Source organism: Micropterus dolomieu, linkage group LG11, assembly GCF_021292245.1.
Source record: "Micropterus dolomieu isolate WLL.071019.BEF.003 ecotype Adirondacks linkage group LG11, ASM2129224v1, whole genome shotgun sequence".
Classification (NCBI taxonomy): Eukaryota; Metazoa; Chordata; class Actinopteri; order Centrarchiformes; family Centrarchidae; genus Micropterus; species Micropterus dolomieu.
Window position 1 is genome coordinate 30381559 of NC_060160.1, and position 17357 is coordinate 30398915.

Below are 17357 nucleotides of genomic sequence, written 5' to 3' on the forward strand. Positions count from 1 at the left end.
CTAAACTCATTCACAAACCTCACACACACACACACACACACACACGTGAAATATATGCTGTATGAGAGGATTTCAGCTATTTGTGTGAGAGTGTTTCAGTTAAATGTAAAAGCATTTCACACACACACACACACACGCTCACACTCCTCATCACATACAACTCTTTGTATTTAGTTTAGTACATGTTAGTTAGGGTTCATCTTGTGTGTTTTTCTTTTGTTCATCTTTTGAATAAATTCTTGTGTACATCCATGCTGAGTGAATTTATCAACAACCTCTTCTTTGTAGAACTCCAAATCCAAAATTGATGGTTTTTGTTTAGTTATTAATTCAATTATTAATCAGAGTTCCAAATGTATAGTTTAGTATATTATGAGCAGCGTCTCTTTTCACTGCCTGACACTGTGGCAGGAAAGTATTTTCTTTTGTCGGCCAATCATAAATTTTACTGGCCACTTTTTAAATGTATGCACTAAATAAAGGAATAACATTAAGCTCCTTTGGGCATCATTTATTGTAAATAATGGTGTCATTCAATGTTCAATTTATTTACACAAAAACATTACATGCATGTAAAAAGGACCCTTGTATTTCCGACAATAATTCCACGTTACAACCAGGTATTTCAAAGGTACCTACAGTGACAAGTCGCACTCAGTGTTTACTGAATGGCAGGTTAAATCTTGTTAATTCCTGTTTGCAGTTTATGTTCTAGCTGTATTTGTTATTAGGGGTCCAAGCCCGAAGTGGGCCGTGAAGCGGCTGGGAACCCTATTGTAATCGTTTTTTCTTCTGTGCATAAAATTTTGATACGACAAAAAATGTCGCAATTATATGCTAATCAAACCTCCCTCTCACGCCTACTGTTAGTCCAAAATGTAGCTGATCGTCTTTTAACAGGAACCCGGAAACACGAACACATTACCCCCATTCTGGCCTCGCTCTTCTGGCTCCCTGTACATTTTTAGAATACATTTTAAGATTTTAATGTTTGTTTTTAAGTCACTTAATGGATTGGTACCTCAGTACATCTCTGAGCTCCTGCACACTTACACCCCGTCAAGGTCACTGAGGTCTGCTGATCAGCTGCGGCTGAACTTGCCCAGGACCAGGCTGAAGACCAGGGGCAACCGCTCTTTTTCAGCAGTTGCCCCCAAACTGTGGAATGACTTACCTCCACACATTAAAGTGGCGCCCACCCTCCATACCTTTACATCTCGTTTAAAAACATATTTTTATTCCCTGGCTTTTAATTCACCATGAGAGCTGCTGTGGCCTTCGTTGTCGCTGTCGTTGATATTTGTTTTGTTTTTATCATCATGAACATATTTTATTTTATCTCCGTAAAGCACTTTGGTAACCTTGTTGTTTTTTTTTAAATTGTGCTATATGGATTGGACCTATGTGAACAAATGAACAGGCAGATTGAGGACAAGTGAATATATCGTTTTGGAGTCTGTCTTTGAAGTAACATGTCATCTACTCACCACATGTTGAGGCTGGCTGGGTGACGAGACCACCACACTGTTACAGATGGCCAGAGCCAGGAAGAAATCAGTGATGTAGGTCAGCTCCAGGCTGGATGGAGACCCAGAGCAGCCGTCACTCAGAGGCAGCACAGGAGAGCAGAGCCAATTCAACTTCCTCACTAGCTCAGGGTCTGGTACCACCTCCTTTGCCTGGACAGACAGGAGCAACAGGAGCTGATCCATCAAGGCTACAGCAGAACTCAGGAACATGAACACCCATTATCAACTTTCCAGGGGGAAAAAAAACAATATTCATTCTGAAGACAGTGGAGCTCACTAAATGTGTCTACATGCCGTTAAGCTGGGGACTTCCTGCATGTATTTTCCAGTATCAGTTTACTAGAGTGCATGTAATTCAAACTGGGTATAAGCCAATATCTCTGCAGCAAAGGTAAGTATATCTTGACTGTCAGTCACTAGTACAGGTCATACTGGGTCCTATATTTCCCACAACGCAAACAATAGCATCTTTTCTTTAAACCTCCCTGTCTCATAAACAGACAAATCTTTAATATTGACACCTCTAGTACGTATTGCAGTCTGAGTAACCCTGATGACAGTCCCCTTCTCTTTTCTATTTTTATTAATGAACTCCCATCATTATGTAAAACTTTGAATATTCATTTATATGCGGATGATACAGTAATCTATTTTTCTAGTGCAAATATATTACAAATCACTGCTTCTTTACAGTTAGATTTCGATTTGATACAAAAGTGGTTGGCTATAAATAGATTAGTTCTTAACCATTCAAAGTCTTACATCATGTTGTTTGGAACAAAACAAAGGCTTAAATCTGCTTCTAATAATCTTTCAATTTTCACATCTAATGGTGCACTACTGACTAAGGTTGATTGTGTTAAATATCTGGGGCTATGGATTGACTCAGAATTATCATATAAAAAGCATATTGATTATATATGTAATAAGATTGGCTATTCTTTTGGGGCTTTGTACAGGTCAAAGAACTGTTTCAAAATGAATGTAAAAAAGAGGCTTGTATCTCAGTTGTTACTGCCTGTTATCAATTATGGAGACATTGTGTATCAAAATGCTTCAAAAGCTGATATTATGAAGTTTAATGTTAAATTTAATAGTTTGTGAAGATTTATTCTGAATTGTGACTTTCAAACCCACCACTGTGTAATGTACAATCAACTGCAGTGGCTTTCTCTTGATAACAGAAGACAGTTACACTGGTTTCTTTTCAAATGCATTAATTTTAAATATAGAGTTTTTCATTTTGCATCATTCTAATTATATTTATTCTCTTAGAAGCAATAACAATCTTTTTCATGTTCCAAAAACTACACTAGAAATAGCAAAAAAAGCATTTAGGGTTAAGGCTCCTAGAGACTGGAACAATCTACCAACTTTCTTGACATCTTTGAAGTATCTAGGTTCATTTAAGAATGCTCTTATTGTTCACCTTACAACAGACTGCTCCTGTTAATTATTGTTACTTACTGTTATACTCTACTGTTTTACTATTAGTGTTGGTGTCTAGATTTTGTGCAAGGTACATGAGTGAATGTGTTTTCTTTTGTATTCTTGAAATGTTGACTACTGTGCGTTTAATGTTTGCTGTATATTGCGTAGTATTATATTATTGTGTGTTTTTGGTCAGGACCCCCTCGAAAACGAGATGGTACATCTCAAGGGGTTTTTATCCTGGAAATAAATAAATTTCTACCCATTTGCCCCATCTTCCGAGCCCAGCAAAAGGTTCAGATTGGGGCTGTTCGCGAATTTTTCTGCCTCCTCCACACAGCACGACTTCCTTTCTGATGGTTACCTTGAGAGTTGCTAGATGTAGTAAAAAAAATCAAGTTCCAGCTTGTGGTTCATGCATGTAAGATCAGTGTTGGTTCTCTGAGCAGTTGACCTGCAGAATATCCTCATCAAGTTGAGGTTGCCTCCCCAGTTACATCTTCCAGCTCACTAACAGAGTCCTGATTTTGAAATTGAATGCGGATGTAAACAATGAGGCAAGTTTTGTTGGACGTCATCATGTTCTCATTGATTAGGGTGCTGAATTTGTTAATAGACAATGTATTCAGCTAGCTGTGCTTATATTTTCTCTCCTATGAAACATCTGAGTACAAAAAAGTCGCAGAGATTGAGTCCACTGAGCTTCTGAACCTCACTCAGTGATGGTTGAATTGTGAACGCAAGTCATTTTTGCAGATGGTGCGGCAGTGTGCAGGCAGCTCTCCATTACCTTCAATCTTCTCTCGTTGGCTTTTCTCCACAGTGCTGCAGCACTGACTATGGTCTGTTCAATAACATCTTCCACCCTCTTTTTGACAAATTCTTCACATTTTCCACGTTATCTAATATGTGATCTAACCTAGCCATTTTATCCATTAGCCCATTAAGGAACGATGGATCAATATGTACCCTCTCTTGGTGCGGACTACAGAACAAAATCAGCACTTAAACAACCCCTCTGCATTGACAGCAAGCCATTGCTCTCTTTCCATCTTCCATCTGCCTCGACAAACCTCAAACCAGGCCCGGGCAGAAGGGTAGAAAAGGCAGCTGTTGAAGTAGGCCTAACGTATCAGCTTGGACTTGTGTGGAAGGGTTGTATGGTGATGCTGGATATCGTTGTCGTCGTCAACCAAAGTAGGCCTAGTAATGTCATCGTGGCTGTTTGTCTAGCCATTGGGGACTTTTTCTGTGCAACCTGCATTCTCTTTCGATAGCTAGCAAAAGTCATTCCAAGCCAAGTATTGTTTACAGTTAACTTTTAACACACTTCTTTAAAAATCAAAACAGACACATTCCTAGTACTTATGTTCAACAAAAAAACTATTATTCACTGATTATCACTCAGTTGACTACAGTATGAAAATCATGTGTCTATGGTGTTTGTGAGTGTGAGTCTGACCACACGGCTGCAGAAGGCACGGGTTCTGGGCTGGATGTGATTGGACAGTTGCTCTTCCGCTGACTCAGCAGTGAGTGTGTGCAGAGACTCATTGCTGCGGTTGCAGCTGAGGGACCGACAGCTCAGAGATTTACCACTGCAGCCCGACTTCAGAGTCATAGAGCGACCAGCTGCCTCGTTCTTCTCCGCCTCATACACTTCCAGCCTCCGAGCTGGAACACACAGAAACACACACAGAGCATTTCCTGGTAAAAATACTGTACTTATAGTGTAATTGTTGGGTCTATTTAAATAATATCACAAAGAGTAAGGTCTAGACTTTTATGAAAAGTGCAAAGGGATAACTTTTGCTGTGAATTGGCGGTATATAATTTAACTGAACTGAGTTGAACTTCAGCTCTTTTCTAGTCTTCCGTTCTTCCACTCGTGGGGATGGGGCTATATGCTCCAATGTGGCAGAGATTGTTGAAACAGAGTTATTGTTATCACGCACGTTTGATAAGTTAGAAATGAATGTTGAAATGGAGTTGTAAGATTTTTATGAAGGTTTAAGGAAGAGCTGAATATCTAGCAGTATCTCCACCATTGTTGTGTTGTTTCAGTGTTTTTAATCCTGTAGGTGAACCAATGTGAGATGCACATTTACAGTACTGCACTAAAAAGAGCAGGGAGGCGTCACATCAGACCCCCGTGAATGAGCACCACACTAGTATTTATTAATTCTGAACGTGTTCCATGTTCAAATTGCACCAAATGCGACCCTGCACTCCCTTGAGTCTGCAGCAACACCCGTGTGAGGTCGAACGGATGAATGGTTGTTGTCTGTGTTCATTTTAATGCATGCATTCATAATGTATGACTTCATTTTACAGATGAAAAACATTTTCTTTTGGCTAACTCCAGCGCATTTGCATCTATGCTTATAAATGTGCACTGTCCCTGCTAAATTAAATTGATGAAATAAATAAAAATAAAACATAATAAAATAGTAATAATAATAACTGAGTAATGCAATTAAATTGACAAAGTTTATGCCATTAATAATGTTGTAATACTGTAGATAAACAAGGATCAACTATTTTTACCTGTAAAAAAAACATGGGCATCTTGTCATCTACCTGAAAAATTCTAATGCCTGAATTATTGGCACGTCTGAATGTACTATTAATGCTTAGTGTCCAACACCATTCGACTTAATTAGGGATCCAAGCAGTGAAGCTGCTGGAGCCCTATTGTTTTTGTTGTCATTATTCTTTTTTTGTTCCTTCCTTCTCCGCTGAAAGTGTTTGGGCAGCAAAAACTGCTGGATGAAAACTCGCCAAAATTGGCACGTAGGTTGCAAATTCCACCCACTATTCAGGAAAAAAAAATGGCCGTGGGAAATTTTAATATTAGGTATCTACAGAGTCAGATCCAATACTATGTTTAAATTAACGCTGATTAAAGAGATCACAACAATTTTCTCAACACAATCAAATTTGTTGGTGTTATAAACCAGTCATTGTACTACTGCATTCCTGCTCTAATTAGGACATTCATCACTCATATTTCCAGTTCTTACCATTTTCCTCATGAGAATATTCAACACCATAGATACTGCAGCGGCGGAACACCATCTTGTTCTCTGTCAGAGTTCCTGTCTTATCAGAGAAAAGGTACTGGATCTGACCCAGGTCCTCAGTGATGTTGAGAGCCCGGCACTGGATCCTAGAATCCAGCTGTTTGTTGTACAGGGCTAAGTCATTGTGGATGAAGTAGATCTGGCCCAGTTTCACAATCTCAATGGACACATACAGAGAAATGGGGATCAGTACCTGTTGGACAGAAATTGATTACACCTTCTGCACGATGCATTTCTTGACATGACAAGTACTTCACACGTATAAATACTGCTTTTGAAACTTTTATTAATGTAGACATAAAAATAGATGTCTTTTCATTACCAGGTCACCAACACCGTGCAGGAAGTTGTGCCAATCGGAGGTCACTAAGATTAATGTTGAGTCGGCGTGTACATATGCAAAAACAATGTCAGACACCGTAGTTTTCTCTGGACCCCTGCCAAATCTGACCAGTGATGACATGTATAGCCGCATGTCGTCATTCTGCAGCTGGTTGTCGAGGTGGTGTCCAGCAAATGATGTGGGCTTTGTAGATCATTGGAAGTCTTTCTGGGGAAGACCTGGTCTGATTCGGAGAGACGGCATCCATCCCACTTGGGAAGGAGCAGCTCTCATTTCTAGAAATCTGGCCAAGTTTATTAGTGGACCAAATCCATGACAACCCAGAGTTGAGACCAGGAGGCAGAGTCGCAGTCTAACACACTTCTCTGCCCTTCTAATTCACCAGTTACCCACCCAAAACCCTATGCAGAGTCGCTAAATTTAAGGATGCGATTCCATCAGCTCTAAATTCATTATCAAGTCACAAAGTAACGGAGGACTCCTATGCTAGTTTCAGTCCTTCCCAAATCGATCATCTTGTTGATAGTGCTGCAGGCTCGCTGCAAATGACACTCGACTCTGCAGCCCCTCTAAAAAAGAAAATATTATAACAAAGACGGTAAGCTCCATGGTATAATACTGAAACTCGCAAATTAAAGCAAATATTGCGGAAACTTGAGAGGAATTGGCGTTCCACCAAACTGGAAAATTCTCATTTAATTTGGATAACTTTTGAGTTTGTATTGCTGAACTAATAATGAATTACATTTATTTAACGCTTTATCATTGAAACTCAAAGCGCTTCACAGTGAAGTGGGAGGGACTCACCTCAACCACCAAGCAGCCATTATAGCGGCAGAACGCTCACCACACATCAGCTTCAGGCAGAGAGGGAGGGAAACATTGAGCCAATTACTATGGGGGATGATTAGATGGTCAGATGGTGAAAGCCAGGTTGGGAATTTTGCCATGGTACCAGGGAACCCCCTACTCTTTGCGAGAAGTGCCATGAGATTTTCACTGACCACAGTGAATCAGGACCTCGGTGTAACGTCTCATCCGAAGCTCCTACAGCACAGTGTCCCCATCACTGCACTGGGATCTTATTATTAGGACCAGAGGAAAACTGCCCCCTACTGGCCCACCAACACCTCTTCCAGCAGCAACTTTGTTTTCCAAAGAGATCTCCCATCCAGGTACTGGCTAAGCCCAAACCTGCTTAGCTTCTGTCAATCAGCAGTAGCAGGTTTTACATTGGTATGGCTGCCGGTAACTACACGCCATTAAGCAAAAAATTTCTATATAAGATGTCTGTCTGATAGACACTGGTGAAATTGGCGTTCCACCAAACTGGAAAATTCTCATTTAATTTGGCAAGATAGTCTTAAAACTTATAGGAAGTCCCTCCGTAATGCCAGAGCAGCGTACTACTCGTCATTAATAGAGGAAAATAGGAACAACCCCAGGTTTCTTTTCAGCACTGTAGCCAGGCTGACAGAGAGTCACAGCTCTATTGAGCCAAGTATTCCCATAGCTCTCAGTAGTTACGATTTCATGAGCTTCTTTAATGATAAAATTCTAGCTATTAGAGACAAAATTCACCAAGACCTGCCCTCAACTGGCACCGACTTATCTCTAAACTCAGGAACCTTAGAAACAGCTGTAGAACCAGATCTGCATCTAAACCATCAACCTGCCTCTTAGACCCCATCCCGACTAGGTTGCTTAAAGATGTTTTACCCTTAGTCAGCACTTCTATGCTAGATATAATCAATCTATCTTTATCAACAGGCTATGTACCACAGTACTTTAAAGTAGCTGTAATTAAACCTCTTCTGAAAAATCCCAAACTTGATCCAGATGTTTTAGCAAATTATAGACCTATATCTAACCTTCCATTTCTCTCTAAGATCCTGGAGAAAGCAGTCGCCAAACAGCTGTGTGACTTTCTACAGAGCAATAGTTTATTTGAGGATTTTCAGTCAGGATTTAGAGCTCATCATAGCACAGAGATAGCACTGGTGAAAATTACTAATGACCTCCTAATTGCATCAGACAAAGGACTTGTCTCTGTACTGGTTTTATTAGATCTTAGTGCTGCATTTGATACCATTGACCATCAGTTACTATTACAGAGACTGGAACATTTCATTGGCATTAAAGGAACTCGCTCTAAGCTGGTTTGAGTCCTATTTATCAGATCGATTTCAGTTTGTACATGTTAACAATGAGTCCTCCATGCACGCCAAAGTTAGTCATGGAGTTCCACAAGGATCTGTGCTGGGACCAATCCTCTTCACTTTATATATGCTTCCATTAGACAATATTATCAAGAAACATATTATCATAGACACTACTATAAATATCTGTACCATTATTCATTCAGTCTATAGCAACATTACCGTTACTGTCTGTATATTGTGTAGGCAGGAATTAAAATGGTTAACACTATACCTGCAGCACAATGATCATTGTCCAGAAGACATAGAATCCAGCCAGGACGGGAGACGTCTTCCCATCAACTTGAAAGATGGGGTCTTTGAGGTTCTTCAGCCAGAGGCTGTGGCCTGAAAAACACCAAGACACCCGAGCAGCTTGTCACCTTGGGCAACTAAACATTAAAGCTGGACATGATTGATTCCCTTAGCCTCTGGAGTATTCACTTGCTTTTTGTCAGTTCTTTTGGTGACTGACACACTGGTTACCATGAAAATACTGGCACTGTAGTGGTCTATGTGTTTTACACTGCCAGCTATATACTGCATTAATCCTGCTGCTGTTCATGGCTGTGTTGTGAAATGACAGCCATGTAGTGTCAGGTAGCATTGGTACACACCTATAGCAGCAGTCAGACACATGATGATGAGCAGGAGCACACACCACAGGACGTCTGTGTTCAGACGCTTCTCCAGCTGGCTGCGCTTATATCTTGGCCCACTGTTGTTCATCATGGCTTTCGTCTCATGACCTATGTCACACAACAAGAGAAGAAGAGACCACAGCCATGCTCACTTATACTGACCACTATATATTGCAGAAAGTACATCAGCAAACCTGAAAATGTTACAGGAGCTTACACAATGTTGGCATTATAAAGCTCCACTCTAGTTCATTGTTTAGCTCAGCAATCATTGAGAAGTTGGGGACAAAACAATGGTACCATCCATCAACACCCAGAAACCTTTGAACTTCCTTAAGGTTTCTTGGCACAGGGTAGTCAAGAAGTGCCTCTGTCTTCCTTGCTCACTATATGTCCCAGGAATTTAAGCTCTGGGCGATAGAAGTGGCATTTCTTCAATTTGAATGTAAGGCCAGTCCACTGAAGCCAATCAAACACTCGCTGGATGTCATGTAAGTGTGTTTGGATATCCTTGGAATAAATTATCATCATCCAAGTACACCATACAGCAGTCTTCTAGGCAGCTCCGAAGAACTTGAATCATCCGCCTCTGGAATGTAGCTGGAGCGCCCTTCATTTCATAACTCGAAATTGGAACAGTCCAAAACACATGACAAACGCCATGAAAGCTAGAGTTTCCGGGATCTCCAACAGCCAATAACCACTGTTGAGATTTCAGGTGGTAAATAGAATCTCAGAAATGGTTGGAAGAGGATATCCATCTCCCTCACTATATTGATTAATACAACGGAAATCGACACAAAACCGGGGTTTCCCACCATCCTTCTTAGGTAACAGCACCACTGGGGTGAACTGGAAGGCACAATGATACCCTGCTGGAGCATATCTTTGATTTGCTCCTTTACAATCTTCTGCTTCTGTAGAGGCAATCGATAGGGGCGCTAGAAAACCACAACATCACTGTTTAATCGGATTTTATGTTTCAGCACTGAGGTGAGGCCTAAAGTGGTGGTGCAGACCCGGGGATTGTTCAGCAAGAGTTGATGCAACTTCTCAGAATCCCTCTGTCTGCAACAGCAGCATGGAGAAGACTGTGTAAGTCCTCTCCCTCAGGTAACCAGGCTATGTCCCACAGACTATCACCACAGGTGGATACAAGCGGCCAGGGAAGTTTACAGAAATGCCCTGTTCATGTTCAGGTCAACCCAACTTTCATCAGGGGACAGGAGAGGCTGGAAAGGGAAGACACCTTGTAATTACCAGCAAAAGAGTACACATGGACCTAGACATTAACCAGAAGCCAACTTATGGTCATAAAATCAAAACCCAGAACAAGTGTCCACAAGTGGTTTCCCATGATGTTGGCGTAGTGAGGAGCACGACCAACAGTTTCAGACTAGTGGGTGCCCAAGATGGAGTCTCTTCCATGCTAGGACACTTTTGCCTCTGGCGGTTCTTGTTGCCAGGCTGACTAGCACAGTTAGCCATGTTTCCCTTTCTACCTGGTTCTGCAATCTGTTTTGCGACTGATTTCTGCTGCTGACCAAATTTTGGGCTACTTGGGTGGGGTATGGAACAACTAGGTCTTTCAGTTGTGACATTAGCTTTTGATGTTTCTTTCAGAGTCCTCATGTACCTTTTTTGATTTTCATCTCCTTCAATCTGACTTCCTAGTCGGATCTGCTCTTCTATGGAAGTAACGCGACCATGGAGCTGACATGCCAGAAAGGGATTCACAGCTTTCAATATCTTTTTTAATACATCATCATCTGTGGCACCCAGGTTCGAATCTTTTCTTCCAGAATGTCAATGTAGTCATCCGGAAGAAATTCATCCCAGGTGTGGATTTTGTCTCTAACCGTCTTCCACCAATCACTTGCTGAACCATGCAGCACTCTTCTCACGATTGCTAGGATCTCACCATGGGAAAGCATCTTTGTAAAAACACCAATGGATCTTTATCATCCTGAGGTCCACCAAAAGAAGGGATAACCATCTTAACTGGAAGCTTACCACGAATCACTTAGGAACTTTGTCCTTCGGAATCACACCCCTAGGCATGGCAATGGTTGAGCCGACTGAAAGAACACCAACAGTAGCCGAGGTAGGCGACAACAGTTTTGAGTGTTTGAGATGAAGCTAGCACAGGTGTTACCGTTTCCTCAAGGCCAAATTCCTTTGTCTTCTGCAGGGAACTAACCAGAGAACTGAGTAGACCCTGTTGACCTTTCCAAATCAGCTCCTACTTTTCTGAGCAGTGGGCCGTAGTTCAGAGGGAAAACTAAATCAAATTGTTTGGGTATCTGCACATCCAGATAACAACTCTTTTTGGGTTCCCATCAAAATAAGATTTCAGCTTGTTGTGGTGGCAGCCTGGCTGACGGTGAGTGTCCTGGTTTTTTCTCCTTTTTATCAGTTTTTCTGCTTTTTTCCTTGGTTTTCTGTTCCCTGCCTGCCTCCCTGTGTTTTCTCCCCTGTGTGCTCTCTCTCCCGCTGCTCCTGAGCCCAGCCAACTACCTGCACCTGCATCTCATCAGCCACCTCGTCAGCCTGCCACACCTGCCAGTAATCACCTCATGACTGCCTGTATTTCAACCCCGGTTCTCCACACCATCCTCGCTTGATCGTCGTTGCTCCATACCTGGTGCCACCCCCACGTTCAGGCTTTCATGTTTCTTGTTTTTTCACTTTTACCCTGTACCTTGTCGCTGTCTTCCCTAACCTTGTCTCTCTGTCTGTTTCCCTCCCAGGTACACTCACCCTCGTCCTCCGTTCGGCTGGGCTCATCCACTGGCCCACTCCTCCTCGGACTTCCCTCACGGCGTCCTCCCTGTTCCCCTGCCTCTCCTCGCTTCCTCGGCCCCTGTGTTCCCCGGCTCCCTGGCCCCCTGTCTCCTTGGTTCCCCGTGCCTGTGCTTTCCCGACATCCACCTCTTCCTCCACTCCAGTCCCTTTACCCCTTTCTCCCTCAATAAACCTCCTTCCCTCCAAACTTTGCATTTGGGTCCTCTCTGTCCCCACACCACGCAATCCAGCTCTCTGTAATTGTTGGGCGGCATTATTAAGAGGTAATATTACACTTTTATTTATGTTTATTTTGGAGCCAGAGATGGATCCATATTTTTCTAATAAATTACTGAGGGCTGGGAGTGATGATGCTGTGTAAGTCAAGATGCCCTCAACAGTAGAGTGTGCCTATATAGCAACTGCCAGCGGCTCAATTGCGAAAGAGGAGAGGGGACAAGGGCCTGGCAAGTACCTTGTGCCAACGGGAAAGGAAATTCTATACAGGCATTTGTCTGGATCAATGCTGATGGGTTGCGATAGAGTATCCGAATCATTTGTATTAGGTTTGGTAGTTCATTTTCAAGTTCAAGACTGCAAAAAGGAAAGGCCACTCCAGACGGTCAAATACCTTTTCATCATCTAGTGTTGATGTCCTTTTCACAGTGAATTATATTTAAAAATCTAATGAAGATAGAAACCCTATTGCATTTTGAACTTCCTGATGGGTAACCTGCCTCCAGCAGGTCCCATGACACCCCCATCCACCCCCAGCACTATGATTCCCTCCAGAAAGTTATCAATCTTATAATTATCTACACCCTGAGAGGAGTACAAGTCTATGTAGTCTCTAAAGGCCTCATTGATTAGTTATGTTTATGGATTTTAGTGTCACTTGCCTTATCATAAATTGAGGGGATACATCTTGAGCTATCCTCCTTTCGGATCTGCCTAGCTAACAATTTTCCACATTTGTCCCCGTGTTCGTAATATTGATATTTAGTTCTGGCCGTAGCTTTCTCAACCACTTGTGTTCTTAACATGTCCTTTTGTTGTCTAGAGTGTTGAAGGTCTCCTCATTTTGAGTCTGAAAATGTTCTCTCTCCAGAATTCAAGGGTCTTGATTTTCAACAAATGCTGCTTCTTTTTCCATGAAGTATAACTTATACTCGCCTCTCTCGTGAGCCTTTATGAATTCTCACACAATGAGGCAGTCCCTTTATTAGTGCTGAGAAAGCAGCCAATAATATTCTTGATTCGATTGACATAATCTGTGTCAAAGAGCAGGTGTGTGGGAAAACGCCATAATCTAAAGCTCTTTGCAGTGTTCCTGTGAGCTATTTGGAGCATAAGGGGAACGTGGACTGAATGAGTCAAAGCTAGGTATTTGCAAGAGTCTGTAAGATGGATTTTGTCACTATGAATAAGAAAAACATAGATTCTGGTGTGACTATGAGCATGTGAATAGAATGAGTACTCTTGTAGTGTTTTATGTATTTCCCTCCAAATATCTACCAGTTTGAGGTAAGCCATTTCTCAAGTGCCTTGGTTGGTTGAGTGTTGGACTTAGGAGGATCAGTCCCTTTCTTGGTCCAGAACCAAATTAAATTCCCCACCTATAACAAGCTCATTTGAGGGACATGTAAGTCTGAGAAACAAATTCTGAAATAATTAAGGGCAGTCGTAACTGGGGCCATAAGCATTAATCAATGTAATTGTTCCGATCCTGTCCTGAGTTTATTGTTTGGTCAGTTCAGTATCTGTTATTTAGTCTGTGTTTTAGTTCCATGTCTTTGTTCCTAGTCCTGCTAGTCTCTCTGTTTTCCCCGCTGCCTCATTAGCCTCATCTCTGTCACCCGTGTTGCTCCCGCCCTGCTCGCTAGTCCTTGTGTATATAAGCTTGCTTGTTTCCTTCAGTGCTTGTGCAGTCATTGTTGTAGTGATTGTAGCCTGCTCTGTCTCGTCTTGCTTGTTCCCTGCGAGTTCTTTGGATTGTACACCTGTTTCTGGATTTTTCTGTTGGATCACCTTGTTTGCTTGGACTGTGTTATTTTGGATTGCGTGGATTCAGCCACTACGTTGTAAGTGTGCTCGCCTTTTGTTTGCATTAATAAATCACTGAACTGTACCAGTCAGCCTGCATGTCTTGCATTTGGGTCCACCAACCTGCTCTACCCTACACCCACCGTAACATAATAGGTTCACCCATTACAGAGCCTTTAAGTTTTAGGTATCTGCTGTCTTTGTCTTTCTCAACATTATCTACATGCAAAGGGACATTTGTACCGATCACAGAGGCAACACCCCTTGATTGAGATGCATAGGATACGCAAAATGTCTGTCCTTGCCTTTGTCAGATGTGTCTCCTGCAATAAAGCTATATCTATTTTATGTTGTTGTTTTTTTTTAAGTTTCGTACCATTTTATGTTTTGATAGTAGATTAATATCATTAGTATTGCATATCAGAAACCTAAGAGGTGCACTTGTCATTGACCCTGTTTGTGTGTCTGGTAGGGTAATATTATAGTGGGCCAGTTAATCTTTGCCCTTAACCCTATGTGTTGAAGGCCAGTGTGACAGTAGAATCATACAGCCCTTGCCATAGCATAGTGCTGGTACACAGGAAGAAGAAGAAAGAGGAAAAAAAAAACACACAAACCCTGTAGTGAGAGGAACCCCAATTCGATAGTGACTATCCTGTTGTCCTACCTTGTGAAATCAATCTACCCAGTGCTGAAATAGTGTTTTTACATCCATTGTGAACGTAAATTCAAACAGCGACACTAGTCATGTGTGAAACATAACTCCACCAGGCCTTATAGAGATGGCAATATAAATGGGATGTATAGACCAAACCTGGCTAAAAAGACTGAGGCAGTGAGTCAGAAACATCAGGTATATAAAGCCATAGAACAGGTGAACAAACAATAACATAGTAAACGCAGCAGATGTGTGTCATACAGTCTATGCAACGGATAACTCTGGTCACAGGTGAAGTGTTCAGCGTTCTGTGCATGCAACCCTCTACAGAAGTGAGCAGTCCTCAGTGACCTGTTATACAGCTGTTTATAGTTTGTGAGCAGAGTTGAGGCAGGTCAAGTTTAGCAACTTACGTTAAGGTTGGCAAGCACCAATAATAAGTTGACAGTCCTGCCATCAAGCTAGCACATCGGGGTAGTGATTCTTCAGGTAGTTTTCTGAGGACTGCGGGCAACTGAAGGTGCGTCTCCCCTCCGGAATTGGGCATTTCTTTGATTAATGAAAGCAAGAAGTATTTTTCTTCGAAGCCTTCAGTATATTCTTCAATCTCACTTAGAAGTTAAAGTTTATCCAAACCAGCCCTCAAACTATTATCAGAGCTAACATCAGATGTCTACTCCTGAAGCCACGAACCAGAAACTCACCCAACGCCTATTGAAATTGTTAAACAGTGTGTAATGGACTGTGGCTAACAGCCTCGGGGAACCTGGGAATGAATCTGCGGTCACGACAGAGTTTGCTGCAACAGCGTTTATCCTGTGGGCGAGTCTCACTGGAGAGTCATAAGGACAGACTGTTGGCCTCGAATGAAAGAAGTGATGACAAAGCAGCAACAGTAAGGCAACATTCACCTATACCTGTGCTCAGATGATTGAAGGTGAATCGTCTTAAATTTGGATTCCGAATCATATCCTAATAAAGTCCAAAATTCTGACATAAAGGGAAATAAATATAGAAATAAACAAATGCTCAATAAATAAATAAGATTCCGATTAAATGCACAAAAAATACGGTAAATAAATAAATGTAGGCAGTAATTTAATTATAGAATAAGACAAATGTATATATCTCTTTTAATTAGCTTCTTTATTTACCTTTGTAATAATTACTTTATGGTCTGTTATAATCTTCAACAATATTTATTAATTACTTTTTTGATGTATTTTTTTATGTATTTATTTACATTGTTTTAATATTTTTGTCTGATTTATTCTTCCTTTGCATTTATGCAAATGAGGAGGGGGTGTGTCTCAAGAGGTGAACTTATCGCCTATTGGTGGATCAGTCAGATGACAGAGGTTGACTCTAAACTCACATCAACAAGCCATGCTCCCCACACAGTCACAAGAGATGGCTTCCTTTAGTGAATTGAAGTGATTAGCAACTCTATTTGAGGACAGTTCTACCAGCCATGTCTTCCTTCCTTTTTGTGTGGATGCCCTGACAGACAGTGTTTCAGTTTGTGGCATACACGGACACAGAACTGCGGTAAATGGAGCCGTTGTTTGTGAGAAGGACACGGCCAGCTACAGTAGTAGCAGCTAAATCAAGAATGCACACGTATTCGACTTGTATGGTATGGTACAGTTTTAATGGAGCAGAGCGAGCTGACAGGCAGAGTTAGCGACTTTATTCTGTCAATTTCTCTCTTTACAAAGACAAGTGTTGCAGTCTGAGAGTCTTATCTGAAGAGAGGCTATCGAATCTCAATAGTACGCGATGCGAGCACCACATACAAAATAATTTGTATGTGTTTGACTTTGTAAAGCAGGCTACATTTACAGACAGAATATTTTCCTCTGCTCACGTTCATCGTCATTTTCTGACACTCAGACAAACAAACACTCGCTACGCACCTCCCGATTCAGAGTTATTGTTACTGTTATAACAGCGCCTGTCACGTAGATGTCTTTTAGGGGCGGCTGTGGCTCAGGAGGTAGAGCGGGTTGGCTGTTAATCGGAAGGTCGGCGGTTCGATCCCTGGCTCCCTGGTTGCGTGTCGAAGTGTCCTTGGGCAAGATACTGAACCCCGATTTGCCCCTGGCGGCTATTCCGCCAGTGTATGAATGAGTGTGAATGTTAGTTTCTGTTTGAGCACTTAGGCTCAGTGAATGAATGTGTGTGACTGGTGAATGCAGATGTAGTGTAAAAGCGCTTTGAGTGGTCGAAAAGACTAGAAAGGCGCTATACAAGTACGGAGCATTTACATTTTGATGAATAAGGAGAGGAAGCGAGCCAAGTGATGAGTGTTACCGTGCTCGCACAGTGTGTGAGTGAAACTTAGTAGCGCATTAATGACTGTGTGAAATTTTAGTAGTGGCGGTTATTTTTCAGCAGTGGTGCACCGCCGCTCCTGAATGCATATAGGGGAAACACTGATAGGCTATACATTTATGTCTAATTGTATAATTTAATTACTTTTACTGTATTTTTTTTGTGCATTTAATCAGATGCTTATTTATTTATTGAGCATTAATTTTTTTCTGTATCTATTTTTAAATCTGGCAGAATCTGTCCTCCATTCTCCAAATAATTTAAAGCCACCACACCTTCCATTTTTGCCAAACTGTATAGTACCTGTTTATCA

General features: G+C 41.6%; 1 protein-coding gene across 1 annotated transcript in view; it reads right to left on the reverse strand.

Annotated features, from left to right (window-relative positions):
* Positions 1-1312: 1312 nt before the first annotated feature.
* LOC123978513 (phospholipid-transporting ATPase VD-like) overlaps positions 1313-17357 on the reverse strand; it is a 54381-nt gene continuing 38336 nt past the window's right edge. The window contains exons 7-11 of the mRNA XM_046061751.1: positions 9202-9333; positions 8820-8932; positions 5984-6236; positions 4423-4634; positions 1313-1679 (exon numbers count right to left, since the gene is read on the reverse strand). Coding sequence (XP_045917707.1) covers positions 1476-1679; positions 4423-4634; positions 5984-6236; positions 8820-8932; positions 9202-9333 — 914 coding nt within the window. The 3' untranslated portion in view covers positions 1313-1475. The remainder of the gene's footprint in view (positions 1680-4422; positions 4635-5983; positions 6237-8819; positions 8933-9201; positions 9334-17357) is intronic.